A 22,575-nucleotide genomic window follows, 5' to 3' on the forward strand; every position below is an offset into this window, starting at 1 on the left:
CTGAATACTGTCTATCAGTCTGTCCTCTTGTCTCAAGCTCTCCTCTGTCCCAGCCACCCAGACTTTTGTAAAGTTCTTCAAACATGTAGAGCTTGTTTCCCAAATCAGGGCTGCCTTGTCCAAGTTTTTCCCCAAGATTCTTATATGGCTGACTTCTTTTCACCAGTGATGTCTCAGATCAAAAGTCACCTCCTCAGAGAGCTCTTCCTTGAGTATCCCATCTGATATAGGACAGCCCTCACTTATTCTTCTCCACATTGTTCTGTTTTATTTTCTTCTCAGCACTGAAATTCTTTGTTCGAGATAATTTTATTTAAAAAAATTTTTTTAATTTAAATTCAATTTAATTAATATGTACTGTATTAGTAGTTCCAGAGGTAGAATTCAGTGATTCATCAGATGCATACAACACCCAGTGTTCATTACTTCAAGTGCCCTCCTTCAATGCCCATCACCCAGTTACCTCAATCCCCATCCACCTCCCTTCCAGCAATCCTCAGTTTGTTCCCTACAGTTAAGACACTCTTATGGTTTGCCTCCCTGTTCTCCTCTTATCTTATTTTTCCCTCCCTTTCCCTATGTTCATCTGTTTTGTTTCTTAAATTCCACATACGAGTGAAGTCATATGGCATTTGTCTTTCTCTGACTGACTTATTTCACTTAGCATAATACCCTCTAGTTCCATCCATGTCATTGCAAATGGCAAGATTTCATTCTTTTTGATGGCTGAGTAATATTCCATTGTGTGTGTATGTGTGTGTGTGACACCCATATCACCTCTTTTTTTATCCATTCATCTGTCAATGGACATCTGGGTTCTTTCCATAGTTTGGCTATTGTGGACATTGCTGCTATAAACATTGGGGATTTTGTCTATCTTGTTTAATATTCTATCTCCAGCACACAGATCAGTGCCTGGTGCATAGAAAGTACTTAATAAATATTTGTTGAATGACTGGATGAACAAATGTTTATAGACAAGTCTTAAAATCCAGGCTTCCTAGAATCACTCCATATTCTATGTAGCCACACTAGCCATTGGCCTTTATATTCTACAATTTCTTTCAATATAAATATGTAAAATATACAAGCTTATGAAGAATATGTTTTTACAAACACACATGCCTCCCTGGAAAGGCTGATATGAAAATTCTAGGAAAGCTTTGCTCTTCTAAGAACTACACTTCCATCACTAACCCCTGCCCTCACAAATTCTGCCTCCCCTTGCTTCAAAGTCATTATCTTAGGATTTTACTTATATTGACTTATAAACACATAGTATGCTTAAAAGTACTTGATGTATATTAGCACAATGTTTACTCATTTGTAGCTACCAGTGTTTGTAAGCTGTACCCATGGATACCATTGACAGGCCCCATGCAAAGGCTTTTTTTTTTTTTTTAACTTAAGATAAAAGACTAGATAAGCAGAAAAAGAAATTATAGTTACAGAGACATCAAAATAAACTAGACAAAAACAAACAAACAAACAAAAAGGAAAATTGTCTGGTGGAAGAGTATAGTTACAATTTCCCTGGAAGGCAATAAAAGATGCAGACTGCCTATCAGAAACCTGGCAGACTGTATCAGACAATATCATTCTGGGCTCAATGAAGTGCATTACTTCCTCAACTCCAACTGATCATTTAGATGAAGGGAGTGGCAGCATTAAATATGGGCTATGGTCCAGGGGTGAGGCAGATGACTTAGTGAACGAGTCAGGTGCTCCTAATCCCCAAATTGGCACTGCTTTGTTTGACCTTACATGACTTGTCTCTTGGCCTCATTTTACCCAGTAGTGAAATGGGGGTCATAGAGCTGGCAGTGGTCATCAAAATAATATGATATAGCAGAAAAATGTCTAGATTGGGTATTGAGAAAATCTGGTCTTTAAGCACTTCTTGGCTGAGTGATCCTGGGCAAATCATTTTGATTTATAGATGCTCTGTACTTCGTGTAAGAAATGGGAAAAATAATGCCTAATTGCTTTCCTTACAAAGTTGTGAGAATTAGATGATATAAACCATAAACACTTAGATAATGATAGAGCAAACCTACTGGTAAAAAATATATAAATGGGGCGCCTGGGTGGTGCAGTCGTTAAGCGTCTGCCTTCGGCTCAGGGCATGATCCCAGCGTTCTGGGATTGAGCCCCACGTCAGGCTCTTCCACTGGGAGCCTGCTTCTTCCTCTCCCACTCCCCCTGCTTGTGTTCCCTCTCTCGCTGGCTGTCTCTCTCTGTCAAATAAATAAAATCTTAAAAAAAAAAAAAATATATATATATATATATATATAAATAATATATATATATAAATAAAACTGTTTTCTTTTGCAACTTGAAAACTTAAAAGCATTTGTGATTTGGATCTTTCTTCATCTCTGGTAAACTTTCTGGCTGTTGGCATCCTTTAACAAGTGGAAATTCAGATGCTGTCAGCGTATCTAACCCAATAGTTCGATACTCCTTTCCTGACGTAGACTATGACATATCCTCCTGATTTGTTGGTAATAATGAGATACTAACCTATAGGCTTTTCCCAAAAAGGAGCAAGGAAGGAAATAAATATAGCAAGAGAGAGGTAAGTTGAAAAAAACCCACACATCAGTACCTCCGGAATAAGTAATGAGATTGGCACATTTTAAGAAAGCCACAAAATATGGATGATTTAAATTATGGATCTGTGCAGAGAAATACAATAAATCCTGTCTCAATGAAGGTATTTTTAGATAGAGAGGAGGCCAGTTTCCTGTTCCACAAAGTGGAGGAAACAGCATGTGGTGATGCAATCCTGCCTCTAACATTACCCACGAAGGTAGGATCTCTGAAGGTGGGAGGGAGTTCGGAAGCCGATGACCACAAGCTAACTGACTGGGACCGACAAGATGAATACCAGAAAGAGATATGCTATTTGCTTACGTTAAATGGAATGTGACCTACATGTAGAAAATCTGGGGTAGAAACAGTGAGGAAACAACCCAGCTATTTAGGAAAAGGCAAACTTTATTAGTTAGCTTAAAAGAATTTATGCTTGTGTACACCTTCCTTGCTACACCGTGTCATCCGAACACTACTCAGGATCACCAGGGTGAATTCAATCTGGAAGAGGATCAAGAGCCTGAACTTCCAGTTGATAAATAATCTATCTGAAAATAACAAAGGAAATTAAAGAAATGGGAAACAGGAACATTTATGGAGAGGTGAAAATAAGAAAGATTCTAGATTATTATGACCCATATTCTTTCTACAAGTTCAACTGTTTCCATCTCTAGTACTGTTTGTATTTCAGAATAAAAAGAATTTCTTGCTTCATTTAAGAAATTAAGAAAGAATGTATAACAGAAGAAATTTAAAATTGCAAATATGATCAAATTTATGCAATTGTCTGAACAATTTTTCATGTATGGATCTAGAAAGTCAGTACTAGTATAAGAATAAAAATTTAAATTGCAGAACATCTGTGAAAGTGTATTCTGTAGATACAATGTTTCAAAGTGATATATTGACAAACTTCTTATAATGTACATCATAAGAACTTCTATTACAAATCTATGGTCACCATGGATGTGATTTTAAGAAAACCGTAATTTCAAATAAAATACTACTTACCAGGTAAAATATTTAAATAGTTTCTGTCAGCATTTTTAGCCTTATCGTCACTTCCTCCATTTCGGTTTCCAGAATCTATTCATGAGATAATACAACATGTTATGTATGTACATAACAACATATGAGAACACATTAACTCTACTGCTCCCCAAACAATCACAATAACAGCAAAAAATTTACTAAGGATGGCTAGGCACTAGGCATTCTGATACATGTTTTACATGCATAATCTCAGTTAATTCTCACAAACCCCCTAAAACACAACCTCATGAGGTAGGTACTGTTACTATCTTCATTGTATATATGAGGGAGCAGAGGGTTACATAAGTGAAGTAACTTAACCAAGGATGCACAGTAAGTGGCTGAACCCGGTCTTGAACTCACATATCCTGATTCCAAACCCTATGGGCTTAACCACATTGGACTTGCCAGTACACTACTTTTCATCTGGGAGGTTCAGGGCACTAAATGAACTACACATAAAACAACTTCGTTAGATAGTTGTAATGTGGCCATCTTTATTTTTAGATTCTGAGTCACTGTTGCTGATATAACTTGCTCAGGACTACAAGCAAATGGTTAGTAGTACCAGGAATCACTTGATATTCAGCCCATTCTGAAATCTGTTGCTTCTTATCTGACACCATATACAATTTACTTCAAACAGATACGTGAAACTTTGTTTCAAATGGGTACTTTTTGTTTTAGATATTCAATAGCTGTTCTTTCTTTCTGGAAGGCATGGTATTATTTAGAAGGATAAATATTGGTAAAATAAGATTAATCACAATTGACCATACATTATTATACTTGCACACAAATTATTTTACATACATACATGTATTTTTAAGAGATTTCTTTTTTTTTTTTTTTTTTTTTTTTTTTTAAAGATTTTATTTATTTATTTGACACAGAGACAGCCAGTGAGAGAGGGAACACAAGCAGGGGGAGTGGGAGAGGAAGAAGCAGGCTCCCAGCGGAGGAGCCCGATGTGGGACTCAATCCCGGAACGCCGGGATCACGCCCTGAGCTGAAGGCAGACGCTTAACGACTGCGCTACCCAGGCGCCCCTTTAAGAGATTTCTAATAAGATTCAGATGTATCTTTTACCAAAACTCAAAAATGCAGAATAAATATTAGCATTCAAAGCAGCTATCTTTAAGAGGGTGTATATGTATTTGAATTAAATACAAAACTATTTGGAATGGATGTCAGCATCAGAGTATCACTTGAAAACAGAACTTCAAATGAGTAAACTGAAAATATCAAGGGCAATTATGTTTTCAAAAATGTTCTGAATGAAAGTAACTTAATATTTTTACTTAGTGACTACTTTGAATAATTGATTATATCATTGTACCTTGTAAATGCATATATTTTATCAATAGAGGGAGAGAGAGGTAGAGAGAGGAGGCTCTGTGTTGCCAGAATCTATATTTAATGTAATAGTCTGTCTCTCACACAGAGCCATGCGACTGATAGGCTTTGAATAAATGTCCGATCAAGGCACAGAAAACAAAAGAAATAATAAGGACTCTTTTGTTCGCATGGGGTATGAATAAACAGAATCCCTACTAAGTGAATAAGAGAGAACAGTTCATGGTCCATCCCCTCTCCATGTTTTAATGGTAATACCTTGTAATATTGAGAAAATGACTGTGGACTCTGGGAAACAAACTGAGGGCTTCAGAGGGGGTGGGGAATTGGGATAGGCCAGTGATGGGTATTAAGGAGGGCACATATTGCATGGTGCACTGGGTGTTACATGCAAATAATGAATCATGGAACACTGCATCAAAAACTGGGGATGTACTGTATGGTGACTAATATAACAAAATAAAAATTATATAAAAAAAGAAAATGACTATTCTCATTTTTTTAAAAAATGTATATAACATGTACACAGAAAACAAAATTGGTTTTGGCTTGTTATCGTGGACTGTAGAAATATAAAGATTCTAATATAATAAACACAGTAAGAAAAACAATGGAATGCCTTAGAATAAATAGGTACTTGAGTATCAGGATGTAAACGTGTAGAACAAACACGTGGGTGTGCACAGAAGAGGAAAAGACAGAGAAAGTATTTTCACAGAACTCTTCTATGACAACATGTGGGTTCCTTTCAGAAAGTTGTCTTTTATAGACCTGCTTGTTTCACTGACTCACTTAAACCACAAAATAGTTGCTTGAACAAGAACAAAATAATACCATGATTTACACACATTGCCTTAACCGTATGTGGTTTGAAAACTTCCTGTCATTTGCTGCACACTTTCGATCTCTCATAAATATACTTAGAATCCTCCTCCTTCTCCCACACCTGTCATGATCTCAATCTTCATGCTTTTAGTCACTACTAAGAATACTATTAAGATGTTTCTGATTACATCACTGCTAGTTTGAATGAGATGGAGGAAGAAGATGGTAGAAGAATAAGAGGACACACTGGAATTTTCTGAAAGGTCCTTTGTTAGGATATATTTCTGTATGATTTCCTGACACAGCCTGGCTCTGTCATATATGACACAGTGCCACAGCAAAGCCACAGTTCCGCAGAGTGGGAATATAAAGTAGTGGTGCCGCTATGGAGAGCAATGCTAACACTATCAAAATTACCAGTGTATGTACCCTTGAACCTAGTAATTTCTCTTTAGGTGTCTATTCTTAGAGATATGCTCACACATGCACAATGATGTATGCATTAGGTGACTCATGCATTACTACTTATACTAGCAAAAATGTTGGGACAGATTAAATGCCTCACATGGAACTGAATAATAACAGGATGCCTTGCAACGGACTACTATGTGGCAGTGGAAAGGTAATAAAGATGCTTTTTATGCACGGATATGATATGATGGCCAAGATAAATATTCAGTAAAAAAAGCAAAGTATGGAAAAGTGTGCAGAGGAAGATGCCACTTGTGTAAAAAGGAAAAATAAATACATGCACACACATACACGCACAGATACATACATAAACTTAAGTCTGGAAGGTACAAGGCAGCCTTGGCTGCCTCTGGGGTGGGAACTGAATGGCTGGTGGACAATTAGGAAGACCTTCACTGTATGCCCTTTTGTACAGTCTTAATTGTGAATCTTGAGATTCTTTTACCTATTTAGGAAATGATTAAAAAATAAAACAAGTTTTTGAAAGTCTATTGAATAAATATGGAAACCATAGTGAATGCTAATCAAGTAAGTCTAGAGAGCTACCTTCTAGCATCAGGAGAAAGGGAGAAATTCTACAATTTATATTGGGAGAACAAAGACAGCAAGCTAAGATAAAACAATAGCTCTTTGCTTACTACAAAACACAAAACATATGAACCAAAAGTACCATAATGGTTTCCTTTAAACACTGCAGTTGTAAAACAAACCAACAAAAAAGACATCCAAGTACCAGAAGCAGATTTAAAAGTTTGACCAGACACACTTTAAAAACTTTCCATATTTTATTTTTGGGGCAAGACATCAAGTTTTTACTAAAAAAATTAAAATGCTGAGTATGCATTAAAGCCAAATAAGAACATGTACTGTTATTTTATGGCTGCGATACAATATGAAATGCCTGAAAAATAAGAAACTCACAGCTTACACATATTCTTGAATGGATATTACCCTTATATTTAGCTGTTAACTAAACAAACTTATGGTGCCATTTTAACTTATAAAGAAACTACTTTTTAAACTTATATTTTTCAATTAAAAAATAGAATTACTCTGTAATTTGGGCCAAAGTTCTTTCCTTTACCCATATCTTCCCTTAAGTCTATGAATAAATAGAAATCTTCTACAGAGAGATGCCATGAACATTTTCCACAGCTTTAAAAAGAATTTTTCAGCAAATTTCTCAAATAGTTAGAAAGGATGTTTATATTGTGGATAAATACGAAAAAAAACAGGACATAGTTCTGGACATAGTAATTTTTCAAATGAACAATCAAAAACAAGTCTTGTAATTGATTTCCTGCTACCTAAGAGGGATCAAAGACAGAACATATAAAAAGTGTATATTTTGTGCTAACATTTACTCTATCACTTCAATGCCCTTTGAGGTAGTAATTACGTTCACTTTAGAGATATAGAACTTGGATCAAAAGACCACCAACTTTCCACTGAGTACTTCAATTTTCAACTACAGAATTTAAATTTATTTTTTTAAAAGATTTTATTTATTCATGAGAGACAGAGAGAGAGGGAGAGGCAAAGGCAGAGAGAGAAGCAGACTCCCCACTTAGCAGGGACCTCGATGTGGAACTTGATCCCAGGACCCTGGGATCATGACCTGTGCCAAAGGCAGACACCTAACCGACTGAGCCACCCAGGCACCCTACAAAATTTAAATTTAAAAACAGTTTTTGCTAAGGTTATTGAACAAAATAATGCAAAAAAGGAAATTAAGAACAGAATTCAAGCTTCTAAAGATCTTGAATTCTGTTCTTAATATCTTTCTTCCACTTTTCCACCAATACAACTTTCTGTATTTTAATAATGGTCCATATGCTATTAGAGTGCTTAGGGACAGAATACACTGAAAGTGAAATTTTGAAAAATTTGAGTTTTACTGACCATGTGATTCTTTCAACTTACTCCTTCGTTGGGTTCTAGCATAAAGTACCACCTGCTGGACAACTTCCAGCTGCTCTTCAATTCGGGGAAAATGGAAGTCAGTACATTCTTGGCAAACTGTGGCAAAATCTAAGGACCCAAAACATTTATAAACTTCTACAGGTGAACTATCAAATGTTTAGTATTTACTTATAAACAATGAGAGCTAGCAGAAATAAAATATAAAATTCACAAGTATGATTTCTTATACTTGCCCTTTCAATTAATTATTAAATGTCATAAGTTAGGGGACAGCTGATTTCATTTGAGTCAGAAGCCTAATCTCTCAATCACTCAAAAGAGTAAACAATTAATAGACAAGGAAATTTTCAGATAATTCCAAACCTTCTTTAAGTAACAGTTACTTTAATCATAATCCAGTCCCCCAAATGCTAAAAAATACAAGAAAGTTCTTATACTTATGATGGGAAATAAACTCTATTCGAGCTTCCTTAAAAAGTTATACATTTCAATATATATATTTAAATTTTTAAAAATAATCATACAAAGTGAGTTGTACAAAGGGAACATAGAATTTAACCTAGCACATTTAAGAAATATGTTATCTAAAAAACCTAGGAAGAAAGGACAAATGGATGAACTAAAATTCACTGAGCCAGGATCTGCTTTTGAATTGAATACATTTATATCTTTATTATTCTTCTTGTTATGCCTTGAAACAACAATCCTGTAAGAGCATTACTTGTGATATAATAGAATTTTAAGAAAAAGTAAATACCCTAAAGCACTTTACCCATGCTGAAATATGAAAGAAATCTAAAATAGCCATGGCTGGGTATGTGTGTTGCTTGGCTACTAGAATACTAGGGCTAACTAAGTTTTTTGTTTTCCTATAATTCCTTTCTTTGTAAGAATGGCATTAAAAGGGGAAATTTAATGAAATAAATATGGTAATGTTAACTTACCTCTTTTAATACCACTATATGAATTGATTCGATTATCTACTAGTAAAACCAGGCCACACAGAGATGTAGAATAAAGCGATAGGGCAGTCTGGAGTCGATGGAGTTTCACGCCACTTCGATGATTTCTTTTGTGCTTACAGAAGTCCAGCATATCTGCTCTCAGCAATCTCAAATTATGCATGGTCTTCAACTGGGCTCCTGGGGGGTGGGCAACAGTCCCAGAAAGAAACTCAGACAGCTGCAAAAATCCAGTATAACAGGATGCAAATCTCTATGGCAATAATTCAGATAAATCTGAGCTACAAATAATTAGAAGTAGGCCTTGCAGTTTCCCATCCTAATAACTTCAGATTTAACCTTTTTATTTTTAAAAAATAATATATTAGCTAAAACAGAAAATGTGTAGCCAACAAACTACAGAAGCAGGACATAATTTTTTTTAATTTAAATTTTAGTTAGTTTACATACGATGCAATATTGGTTTCTGGGGTAGAATTCAGTGACATACAATTCAGTGTAGAATTCACTTACATACAACACCCAGGGCTCATCACAACAATTACCCTCCTTAATCACCATCACCCATCTAGCCCATCTCCCACTCCCCTCACTCTATCAACCCTCAGTTTGTTCTCTATTGTTAAGAGTCTCTTATGGCTTGTTTCCCTCTCTCCTTTTTCACTTTTCCCCCTTCCCATATGTTCATCTGTTTTCTTTCTTAAATTCCACATATGACTGAGATTGTATGGTATTTGTTTTTCTCTGACTGACTTATTTCACTTGGTGTAATACCCTCTAGCTCCATTCACATTGTTGCAAATGGCAAGATTACAATTTTTGATGGCTGAGTAATATTCCACCGTGTGTGTGTATACACACACTCATCAGCTGTATGTACATATATATATCTGTGTATATATATGTACATACCACATCTTCATTATCCACTCATCAGCTGATGGACGTTTGGGCTCTCTCCATAGTTTGGCTATTGTTGATAATGCTGCTATAAACATTGGGGTGCACGTACCTCTTCAAATCTGTATTTTTGCATCCTTTGGGTAAATACCTAGTAGTGCAATTGCTAGATTGTACGGTAGTTCTATTTTTAACTTTTTGAGGAACCTCCAAACTGTTCTCCAGAGTGGCTGCATCAGTTTGCATTCCCACCAACAGCGCAAGAGGGTTCACCTTTCTTGGTATTCTCGCCAACACCTGTTGTTTCTTGTGTTGTTAATTTTAGCCATTCTGACAGGTGTGAGGTGGTATCTCATTGTGGTTTTGAGTTGTATTTCCCTGATGATGAGTGAGGTTGAGCATCTTTTCATGTGTCTGTTAGCCATCTGGATGTCTTCTTTGGAAAAGTACCTATTCATGTCTTTTGCCCATTTCTCGACTGGATTATTTGTTTTTTGGGTGTTGAGTTTGATAAGTTCTTTAAAGATTTTGGATACTAACCCTTTAGCAGATAGGTCGTTTGCAAATACCTTCTCCCATTCCGTAGGCTGCCCTTTAGTTTTGTTGACTATTTCCTTTCTTGTGCAGAAGCTTTTTATCTTGACGAAGTCCCAATAGTTCATTTTTGCTTTTGTTTCCCTTGCCTCTGGCAGCATGTCTAATAAGACGCTGCTATAGCTAAGGTCAAAGAGGTTTCTGCCTGTGTTCTACTCTAGGATTTTGGTGGTTTCCTGTCTCACATTTAGGTCTTTCATCCATTCTGAATTTATTTTTGTGTATGGTGTAAGAAAGTGGTCCAGTTTTATTCTTCGGCATGTTGCTGGGAGCAGGACATAATTACTAATTAAAAACAGCATGGGTACATTGTACTCATATGCTAGGGATTTTTCTCTTACAGCATAAAAAAAGCTTCCTAAGTTATAACAAATTATGCCTGCAAAAAATGAATCCACTTACCTAAGTGAATGGTAAAACTTTCTTCCAACTTTCTCTGCTCCTCATAAATCCTTCCATTTGCTTCTACAGATTCTCTGAACTGACTTGGTTGAACTTTAATTTCCTCACTGAAATTAATAAAATTATTCATATGCTTTTTTTTGTCTATTTGTCAAGAATTTTTCTTAAGGGAAGAAAGCTTTATAATGAAATGAGACAAAATGAAAGCTGAAAGTATCACTTAATTTATTACTAAACGACTCCTTAATCCATGGTAACAAGGAAGAATCATAAACACCAGAAGTTCCTAAACTCCTATTTGTTCTTTGATTTCCTTACTAAGTAATGCATATTATTCTTTCCAGTCATTAGAATATCAACTCATGTGACCTAAGAGAATGACTAAATGAAGTGATTAACTTACTGCTTTAAAATGGCATATTTAAAAAAATATAATATATCCTATATCAAGGCTGGCCCTAGGCAAAACTAAGAAATATGTGAAGAGATAGAAATAAAAATTAAGAAGCCAAATACAAGGAATAATAAAAAAGATGAAGTTCTTTTTGATGTATTCACATTTTTTTTTACACCTTTTCCTGCTTTTTTCCCTGCCAACATTCTCCTCCCATTCAAGGACTTCTCTCTGTGCTCTACTCTGTTCTTGTTTACTTGCTGAAAAGGTTTCCATGGAGGCACTGTACAACTGTACAACTGTAAATTCAAATTTCATGGTATGCTGAAGATGATATAAGTCTATAATAGTCATTTTGGACTACATTCTTGGGGTTATTACAAAGAGCCTTGTTAGTCTCACTAACTTCATTAGAATATATGGCAAATTTAAACCTAAAAATACATTTATATTAAATAAACATCCTCATTGTAGGATGTGAAAAGCCACAAGAGATTGCTGCTCCCACTTTAACAACAAGAAAAAGCCAGATATCTATAAAATCCCAACTTCTCTGAAATTTGAGGTAGCATGGCAACCATGTGAACTCAATTCTAAAGTGCAACACACCCCTCCAAGGGCAGACAGGAGACACAGTTGTCATTCTTGGCAGAGCATAGTAGAAATGAGTTGCTGTAATGTAAGGAAGTAAGAAGAAATTGCTAAAATTCTAATGAATTCTTAAAGGCCAAGTGTGGGCTAGCATGTAAATTTAGAATAGCTATGAGCCTCAGCCAGAAGGGAGGTTTGCATGTACTTGCAGACTCTTTTCCATTGGTCTCCACCAGGTGTTCCCCAGAAAACACTGGAGGCAGTCCAGGAGACAAGTAAGCCCCTTCAGTGGCACAGGTAGAAATGCTCCAAACCCAAGCCCTAGATATACATGGCTTGCCCAAGACTGAAGCTGGACAAAGGCACCAAAGACCTGTTTTCCACCCCCAAACTATGAGTCTAGCATCAAGTCACAAACAACAACAGTCTATTCCTCAGGGGCAGAGCAACAGCTTAGAGAGAGACCTCATGCTGTGGCACAGGCCTGCAAAGACCACTGAAAGCTGAGGATGGAACAGAATGACAGGGAAAAACCCTCTAGAACCTAAAGCCCCATTCTAAATACAAAGTGGCCTCAGCTTACTACAGTAGAAAATGAAGCCTGTGGTATCACCGAAGGAACAAAAACCAAACTCAGCTCAACTACTGACTAGGGTGGCATGACCTTTGCATTAATGGCCTCTTCATTTCTGGACATAAATATTATTTACCTCAGTCTCTTCTAATATACACAACATCCTGCATTTATCTTTTAAAAAAAGAGAGACACCCTAAAAAGCAAGCAAGGGAAACAACGCATTATCGAGAAACAGCAATCAACAGATACAGATAGAGAGATGACACTGATACTGGGCCTAAAAGAAAAGACTTTCATGTAATGATGATCAATATGCTAAAAGATCTATTGCAAAACAACACACAAGGACACATGAGGAATCTCAGCAAAGACAGAAAAGAAATTAAAGTACTAGCAATAAAAATATGATATCAGATTGATGATCACAGATATCAATTCCTTTGGCAGGCTCATCAGCAGACCACCAACTCATTTTATGATACCACCATTACTCTGATGCCAAAGCCAAGTGAAGATATTATAAGAAAAACAAAACTATACACCATTATACATATATATATATATTTTTTTTCATTATTTTATAGTAGATAGATTTACTTACATATAATATATATGAAATAATACATCACGATTTATACATATAAATCTTAACTATAAAATTTCTAGAATACTACTGAGCAATAAAAAGAAAAGAACCATTCATAAATAAAACAACATAAGTCATAAAAGCATTATGAAGCAAGACACAAACTGCTACCTAACAGTTTGATTCTATTTATAAGACATTCTGAAAAAAATCAAAACTGCAGGGACAGAAATCAGAGCAGGAGCTCGGAAAGAGAAAGGAATGAGATAAAGGTATACAAGTGAAATGCTATATCTTGATTGCAATGATGATTTCATGACAGTTAAATTTGTCAAAACTCATCAAAATGTAAACCTAAAAGAGGTAAATTTTAATTTGCGTAATTTACCCTTCAATAGGCCTGACATTAAAAAAAAAAAAAGCAAAAATAATGGCTAAAGATAAAATGCCACTTTTATCAACTTCTTATAGTAGTTCAATATGGAGTTGAGTTGAAAACAAGTTTCTGCTACCCAAGGAAACTGCTATTAAAAGAAAAGCAAAACTGACAAAGTCACAGTAAAAAATTCTTTCCTAGGATACTTAGTTTGTAAAAGCAGCATCAGCTAGAGGCCAGTATGTACGCAATGGAATTGATTCTACAGATTGAATTTCTGAAATTACAGCAACAAAGTGAGAGATAATGTTTACAATAAGGGGCTTTCTCAGCTTCCCGAAATCAGTGACTCTCCACATTTCTTTTTTTTTTTTAAGTTCAATTAGCCAACATATCACCATAACATCATTAGTTTTTGATGCAGCGTTCAATGATTCATTAGTTGCGTTTAACACCCAGTGCTCATCAGATCATGTGCCCTCCTTAATGCCCATCACCAGACTCGCCACATTTCTGACCACAACATACAGTATATACTTTACATTCTGGCTTAATATACACATTTATTTATAGAAAGCTTCATGCATGATGTGCTGTCATATTTTTTCCTTATTCTACTCTGCCATACTCTGTTCCATTCCATTTCATTCCAGTCCATTTTATTGTTATTTTTAAATGTCTGACTGGAAAGTAAAGAATCTAGAATGGTCCTAGCAGACTGCAACCAGCAGTTTGAGAAACATCATTATACATTACAGAATACAGATGTTCCCAACCTATCTTTCCACCCACCTCTCCCTTTGTATTGTGTTCATTATTTTTTTAAATTTTTTCTTATTATTTTTATTTGAAATGAGTCAAATATGTTAGTGTCAAAGATGTTACCCAATTTCTTTCTTTCTTTTTTTTTTTTTTTTAAAGATTTTTATTTATTTATTTGACAGAGATAGAGACAGCCAGCGAGAGAGGGAACACAAGCAGGGGAGAGGAAGAAGCAGGCTCATAGCGGAGGAGCCTGATGTGGGGCTCGAACTCATGACGCCGGGATCACGCCCTGAGCCGAAGGCAGACGCTTAACCGCTGTGCCACCCAGGCGCCCCCAGATGTTACCCAATTTCTAATCATAAAAAATTGTTTAAATATTTCTAAGGTGTTGTCTTGGGGAAAATAAGGCAAACAAAAGATTGTAATATTTGGATAAGAGGTGATATAGATATCAGGGAAATAGCTAAATGATAATTCATCCATCTGCCTATTTGTCCACCCATCCTATAAATATTTATTGAGCATGTCTTATGTGCCAATGCGAAGAGGTAGACACTTGGCAAGGATCTGGGTGTAACAGGAGAAAAAACAGACATAACTTTTGTCTTCAAGGCAAGACTAGCAGGCGAGACTGACATTACACAAATAAAATGCTATTTCTAAATGTTTGGAGCAGATACCAGGCAACTGCTGGAAACAGGATTATTATACTGTACTAAGTACATTTCCAGTTGAAGATGCTTTAAGATTTGAAAGAAAGAAATTCTCAAACAAATGAGTATACAGCCAGGAAATAACATAAGCACTGTCAAGCTCTAGGACAATATATGAAATACAATGCATTCAGGCCATCAGGTACTGTACAAGTTATGAATTACAGAAGTCCTTTATACTCCTTTTCTTTTTTTTTATTAAGTTCAATTAGCCAACATATAGCACATCATTAGTTTTTGATGTAGTGTTCAATGATTCGTTAGCTGTGTATACCCTCCTCTTCTACCTTGTACATGCTTCTGTGACTGCACATATCATTCTACATAGTATTGTTTTATGTATAGGTCAGTTTCTCTAGAATATAAGCTCCACATGCATATTCTTTGTTTTCTGCTTAGAGAGTACTTGGCATTTAAGATGCTTAACCAATGCTTATTGCACTGAACAGAAACCAATTTAAAACAAACAAGAGATTGTACTTGTGATATTTAGATATACACACCTAAGAGATTTATAGCTAAGTTCTAGGGGGGTAAATCACTATTTTAAGCCAACCAATTAACCCCCTCCCAAATAATCCACACAAATTCAGATAACATCAAGGTGTTAGAAGTATAAAATTATCTCGAACTATCATTGGTAACTTAAAAATAGCTACAACTAAAAGCTTCAATTTTACAATACATATAAACTCTTACTAACAATGAACTTTCATCTAATAAGAAAAATAGATGATTAATACCTGAGGGAGCTGTTGTTAGGGTTTTTTAGGTCTTGATGAAGTTTTATCACCCATTCCTGATATTCTTGCTTTTGGATGGCAGTTGACTGTTTTAATTCATTTGACCATTTATTTTCTAAGTCCTCAAAAGAGAGAGTACACCAACTGGTTATTCATTTATTTATTTTACAAACATAAGTGAAAGAAAATATAATTGCATATCTAAAAATCATTGTACTTTACTTACTTGCTGGGATTCAAAATGCTGAGCAGCCAGTGAATTTACATCTTGATCTGTCAGTGATTTTCCCAATTCCTGCATCACTTTTTCCATTTCAATACCTTGTCTAAAACATAAACGAGCAGATCAGATATATTCATGATATCTTTAAGGGGTATAGCCACTCCAGATTCATTGAACAATCTCTATGAAGTGAAAATAATTTTTTTTTTTAAATAGGAAGATGTCCAGGAATGGCAACTGTAATATACCTGGAAAACACTTTGAAGCTCTGGAAATGGGGATGTGAGAATAATGATAATGTCCTATAACGCATCACTTGTACAGCTAAATCTTGATCTAAATTTAACGTATAAGTGAAAGCAGTCAAAATCTAGGCGATCTTTCAATTTCCATGACTAACGTTTGAAACTAGACTCCTTTCTTATCTGCAGATTTCTTCAAAGAAGATACTCTGCAACTCCAGCTTTAATACATTTTCTACTTAAATGCACAGGAGTTACAATGACTTCAAGCTATGACAGGTAGCTTACAGTATCGCCTGAAGCTGTCAATTAGGTTCTAAGAATCAAACTGGTATTGAGTCACAAAGTTCTCTTTGCAGAGGAACGTAAGATACATCCTAAAGATATGTTTTAGTCTTACCTTCTTCATTTGCGCAGAAATTAAACATGATTTTCCCACAGGAAAAAACCAATCATTGGTGTTAGAAATTCAAATACCAGTTCTTTATGGGAGAGATGGGCTATGACAAGAAGGCCCGAGGGAGCCTTCTGCAGTGCTGGAGATATTCCATTTCTTGAGTTGAGTGATGATTACATGGGAGTGCTTATTTTATAAAAACTTATTGAATTGTACACCTACAGCTTGTTGTCTTTTCTGTATATTTTAATAAATATGTTCTTAAAATTTTTCAAATTAAAAAATTATCTTCTAATATAAATGTATTAAAAGAGTTTGTTCTAAAACATATTTCAAACAAATGAGAAAAGAATGAAATAAAGACATAAATGAAAAGGATTTTACTATCACTCTAATTAATTTAACTGCTCTTAAAAAAGAATTTATACTTACTTATAACAACTGATTAAGACATTTATATCTACGTGATAAATAAAACTCATTTATATGTTATACATTTATACATTTCTATATTTACCTCCTAGTATTAAATATTCAGTACCATTTAGTCCTCACTTAATTTTAATGCAGGTGACCCCATTAACTTTTTAGAACTATGGGGTCCAGGTGTTTACGAGTAAAATGTTTAATTAAAGCAGAAATAATTGCAACACAATTATAAATACAAACTTTGATATAAATAGATTAATATTTTACATTACGCATGTTCCCTCTAGTGGATAAAAAGTATCATTGCCATTTTTAAGTTTTAAAGATTCAATATCTTTAAATATCAACAAATGAATATCTTTAAATATTCGTATTTTAAATCTGGTTTGCTAACAGCAGCAAATTATCAGTGAGGGAAAAAAGACTAATAAATAATTCAACAAAAGAAATTGCACGGACATTTATTTCATCCTAAATGTGTCAGAAATGCAAGAGCTGATGATACAGTTAATGATACAATATATATTTTCTCGGATTAAGATCAAAGGACATTTTATTATATTTCTAGTTCTATCTAACTAGATATTGGCTCAGTATGTCAGGTGTGACAATTCTAACAACCTGAACATTATCTTGAAGACACTTAGAAAAACCGATTATAACAGTCTGCTATAACAGAAAAAAATGATTATACTGTGCTAAGAAACTGTCTTTTAAAGATGTAAAGTAATTTCATATGGTTTCTCTCATCTATGGAACATAAGAACTAGGAAGATTGGTAGGAGAAGAAAGGGATAAAGAAAGGGGGGGTAATCAGAAGGGGGAATGAAGCGTGAGAGACTATGGACTCTGAGAAACAAACTGAGGGCCTCAGAGGGGAGGGGGGTGGGGGAATGGGATAGGCTGGTGATGGGTAGTAAGGAGGGCACATACTGCATGGTGCACTGGGTGTTATACGCAACTAATGAATCATCGAACTTTACATCAGAAACCAGGGATGTACTGTATGGTGACTAACATAATATAATAAAAAATATTATTATAATAAAAAAAAGAATTAAAATGAAAAGAGAAATAGGAAAATGTGTCACTTCTGCTCATGTATTAGGTAAATTAATTGGGTGAACATCCACAGCTATCAGTGAATTCCAACCTGCCTTAAGTTATACTGCTCATCTTTACAACAATTACCTACCTCAAGAGGAACCTAGCTGATTTTCCCCTTTCAAGCTAACAGTTTGGGTATGTGGAAAATAAACTACAAACTGTTATCAAAATAAATGTACTTAAATACTGTTTATGTTTACAAAGAAAAAAAAAGCAAAACCGCATCAAGAGATTCGGCCAAAGGACATTTCAAAAAATAACATAAACCCAAACAAACTCCTACTAAAAAACTCTTCCACAACAGAACAAAAAGTATGATGTACCAGTAAATGCAGATAATTAGTAAGTTAATGCAGCTTCCCAAAAGGTGAAGAATCATGTGGAATAGGAATCTTCTTCTGATTTAGAACACTATGGCCAGATATGGAAGGTTCTGTGAGGTGCAGTGAGTAGGTAGCACAGGGGGCCACATTCAGAGTACCTCACCAGCTAAATGAAAGTACTAGTCATGGCTACTGATATGGACTACAGCTAGCCGAGCTGGGAATTTATTAATATACCTAAATAGGCAGAATGAGGACAGTCCCAGATCCAAGAATAGATTCAGAATGAGCTGAAGGTTGGATCATTTGAAGCCTTGGTAGGAAAAATCAAATAAATGAAAGTTCAACAGAAAGTAATAAGTCTTAGTTAGTTATACTTCCATATATTTCTATAGATCTAACCTATATTTCGTTCTTATTCTAAATATATATTCATAGTTTTACTGGCTACATAATAAAGGACTAAAAAAAAATCAAATTTTTGTCTCCCTCAGGGACACAGCTTCAACTCTTTACCTGGTGGCAACTACCCATACTGCAGGTATCCCATCTAGAAAGGAATAAACTGCCTCAATACAGCTGATCAGCAAAGCTAAACCCATATGCAGTGACAAATGTCAAAATATCAGTTCTTTCTGACAGGGACTGTTCTAATATTTTACTACATAGGAAAACAAAAGGTTGAGAGGAGTAGAATTGTTACAAAAATGTACGAATCTGTGCAATACGGTAAAGTGCTGATCTGGTACACAGAAGAGTATTTCTCAGGAAAAAAATTACTAAATTCATTTGTTTATGATTTTTTGCATTTTAAACTTTCCTAACTATGACAACCCTCAAAATAACAGATTATTCTCATCTTGCTAGTCCCAACATTTTCTAATACAAAGCAAATGAGAACCAGGAGCAAATCAGTACATCATTTTAAATTTACTACTTTGGGAGAGACTATCGAGTCAGTCACAAACAATACATGTGATTTGGTCCTAATAGACTTACACAGTCAAAGAAATTTCACACCAGCCACTCAAAACATTATCTTAATGCCATGTATACCTAAAGAAGTGAATGTTTTTAAGGTAATAAATGTTATTAGATTCTGCTAGATTAAAATGGATTATTTAAAGATGCATATCCTGATTATTATTACATTTTATAGAATTGGTAGGAAGCAATCTGGAAAGTCATGTTTTAAAATAAATAATGCTAGCAATTTTTTACTTATTCTGGAGGAAAAAAGTGAATCACAGAAGCATTGTTTGTAATACTGTATGCAATGAATTAAAATCTAATTAAAATGTCTTGGAATAATACTAGTACTATCTTTTCCCTCATGTAAATAAACTTACAAAAATGAACTGCAAGAGACCATGAACTTAGCAACGGCAGGTATTAAATAGGTCCCGAATAGGGAGAGAGCATAGTACAGTGGTTAAGAGCTTTGGAGTGGAGCTATGACTTCAAGTTCCAGCTTGTCCTTAGACAAGTTATTTAACTTATTTAAGCCTCATTTTCCTCATCTGTAAAAGGAGGTAATAATAGTAGGATTGTGGTAAGAATCAATGAGATAGGGCATCTGTTATGGACTGCATGTTTGTGTCCCCCCAAATTTGTATGGTGAAACCCTAACCCCCAATGTGATGATATTTGGAGGTGGGGCCTTCAGAGGTCATTGGGTTTAGACGAAGTCATGAGGTTGGAGCCCTCATAATGGAATTAGTATCTAGAGTTCTCTCTCCAGAAGAGACGCATCAGGACCACACACCGAAGGAAGCACAGGGTAGCGTACATTGAGAAGGCACTGCCTATAAGCCAGGAGACAGGTCTTCCAGATACCAAATCTGCTGGCACCTTGATTTAAACTACCTAGCCTCCAGAACTGGGAGAAATAAATTTCTCTTGTTTAAGCCACGTAGTCTATGGTATTTTGTTATAGCAGCCTGAACAGGCTAAGAACATCATCTCAAGGGGCGCCTGGGTGGCGCAGTCGTTAAGCGTCTGCCTTTGGCTCAGGGTGTGATCCCGGCGTTATGGGATCGAGCCCCACATCAGGCTCCTCCGCTGTGAGCCTGCTTCTTCCTCTCCCACTCCCCTTGCTTGTGTTCTCTCTCTCGCTGGCTGTCTCTCTCTCTGTCAACTAAATAAAATCTTAAAAAAAAAAAAAAAAAATCATCTCAAGCACTTTGCACAGTGCCTAGAACTTAGATATGAAGATTAGAAATAATATATAAAGCCACCATAATTTATTCAGGTAAATCACCTGAGAAGTTTTATAAGCCTATGATGACTTCCTAGTTGAAATTATAGATCAAAACACACAAGAAAATTAATTTCCAATATTAGAGAACTTTTTCTATTTTATTCTTCAATTTTACAATCAAATGAAAACCAACCGTTCTGCAGCCATCATATCTGACAATGTGACACTTAACTATGATAGTGTAAGAAATTTGAAATACCTCTCTCGTAATTTTTTCAGCTCCACATCTCTTTCGCCAATCAGTTCTGAGATACTAACAAAGTAATTATGTTCCAAATTTAGGAGAGTTTCAGAGGCCGGAGAATGGATTAGGTCATGGTACACATCTGCAAAATCTTCATCCCAGCTGGGCTCTTCAGGCCTTGCATGCTCTAACGTGGTCTACAAGATGACACACAGACATTCTTAAATCATGATGCGGCATTTTCATTTACTATACTACTAGACAAGTACATAATTATGAATCCATTTTTGTACATCAGACGAGGATAGAGACCTTCTATTTACATATGTGTATATACAGTTATATAGGATTATTTGAGTGTACAAAAATATGGACAGATATAAGCTAAGTTAAAATATGAGTTACCCAGAGGCAGGGATGAGGAGGGGGTGCTAATGTGGAGGAAGGGACAGGAAGTGTCCATAATTGAAAAAAAAAATTAAGGGTACTATGATCTCATTTCTGTAAAATAACACACACACACACACACACACACACACACATATGCAAAGGGATGATCAACAAAATGCTAACTGTGGCTATTTCAGGAGAGTGGGATTTCTGATGACTTTTACTTTCTTTATATTATATTATAATAATTAGAAAAAAGGCTTCTCATTATTAAAAAATACATTGCTAAAAAAGGTTTTACAGGATATACATTTAGAGAATGAGGTTACATATGTACTCACACGTTTAGTGATGCAATGACCCTGAAAACCCAACTCATGTGTAGGATTTTACATCAGGATAAACCTACGCAATTTTCTTATTTTGACTTTTTCTAGTATTCTGCTTTCTTCTTAAAATGCTTTTAAGAATATGGACTCTTTTAAGGATATGCTTTTAAGAATATGAAAACAGTAGCTATCTAAATGATAAGGGACTGAGTAAACACTGATAAACAAGAAAAACAGAAACACAGAGAGAGGCAAAATGGGGATACCCTCAACACACAGATCCATCCAAGGAAGTATGCACATGTATCTATCTGGGGAGGTATGGAAGCCTGTCCCAAGGACCTCAGACATGTCAACACATCAGACAGACACAATGCTTTATAGGTGAGAAGACTGGTTTAGCAGTCCTTTGTCAAAGATTATACAATTTAATGGCAAAAGTGGAATGAACATAAAGAATTCAATGTTTTTTCCATTACTGATCTTTGTAGACAGATACCTATTAAAAAAGAACAATCTGAATTCTTCCCTTTTCTTACCAATGAAAATAGAAACTGTAATCGATGATGACATAACTCAGAGTAGTAATTTACCTAAAAATAAAACAAGTGGACATATCCTAGAAATCGGTATCTTGAAACCAGTCAATCAACAGGTAAACCTTTTCTCCTTGTTTTCTTTCACTTATACTTCAATCAATTGCCAGATCAGGAGGGAAGAGTTTAAGGTGACTAGCTGAATCTTGAACATGGAGTTCACCTGCTCTAATGCCTCTGAAAACTTGAAAGCACATTCTGATAACTGCTCTAGGAATTATCACCAGCCCATGTGACTTAAGCTCAGTTCAAAATTCACTTTGGGTTCAGGCTAAAACTTTGTAGGAAGG

The 22,575-nt window shown here is 35.4% G+C and overlaps 1 protein-coding gene across 4 annotated transcripts in view; it reads right to left on the minus strand.

Moving 5' to 3' along the window:
• Positions 1-22,575, minus strand: part of CUNH12orf4 (chromosome unknown C12orf4 homolog) — a 53,160-nt gene that overhangs the window by 18,657 nt on the left and 11,928 nt on the right. For all 4 annotated transcript variants that reach the window (XM_026502643.4, XM_026502645.4, XM_057318916.1 and 1 more), the window contains 7 exons: positions 20,986-21,167; positions 16,032-16,131; positions 15,806-15,927; positions 11,061-11,167; positions 9,147-9,344; positions 8,182-8,310; positions 3,607-3,681 (listed from right to left, as the gene is read on the minus strand). In XM_026502643.4, the coding sequence (XP_026358428.3) occupies positions 3,607-3,681; positions 8,182-8,310; positions 9,147-9,344; positions 11,061-11,167; positions 15,806-15,927; positions 16,032-16,131; positions 20,986-21,167 (913 nt within the window). The remainder of the gene's footprint in view (positions 1-3,606; positions 3,682-8,181; positions 8,311-9,146; positions 9,345-11,060; positions 11,168-15,805; positions 15,928-16,031; positions 16,132-20,985; positions 21,168-22,575) is intronic.

Source organism: Ursus arctos, unplaced genomic scaffold (assembly GCF_023065955.2).
Source record: "Ursus arctos isolate Adak ecotype North America unplaced genomic scaffold, UrsArc2.0 scaffold_26, whole genome shotgun sequence".
Taxonomy (NCBI): Eukaryota; Metazoa; Chordata; class Mammalia; order Carnivora; family Ursidae; genus Ursus; species Ursus arctos.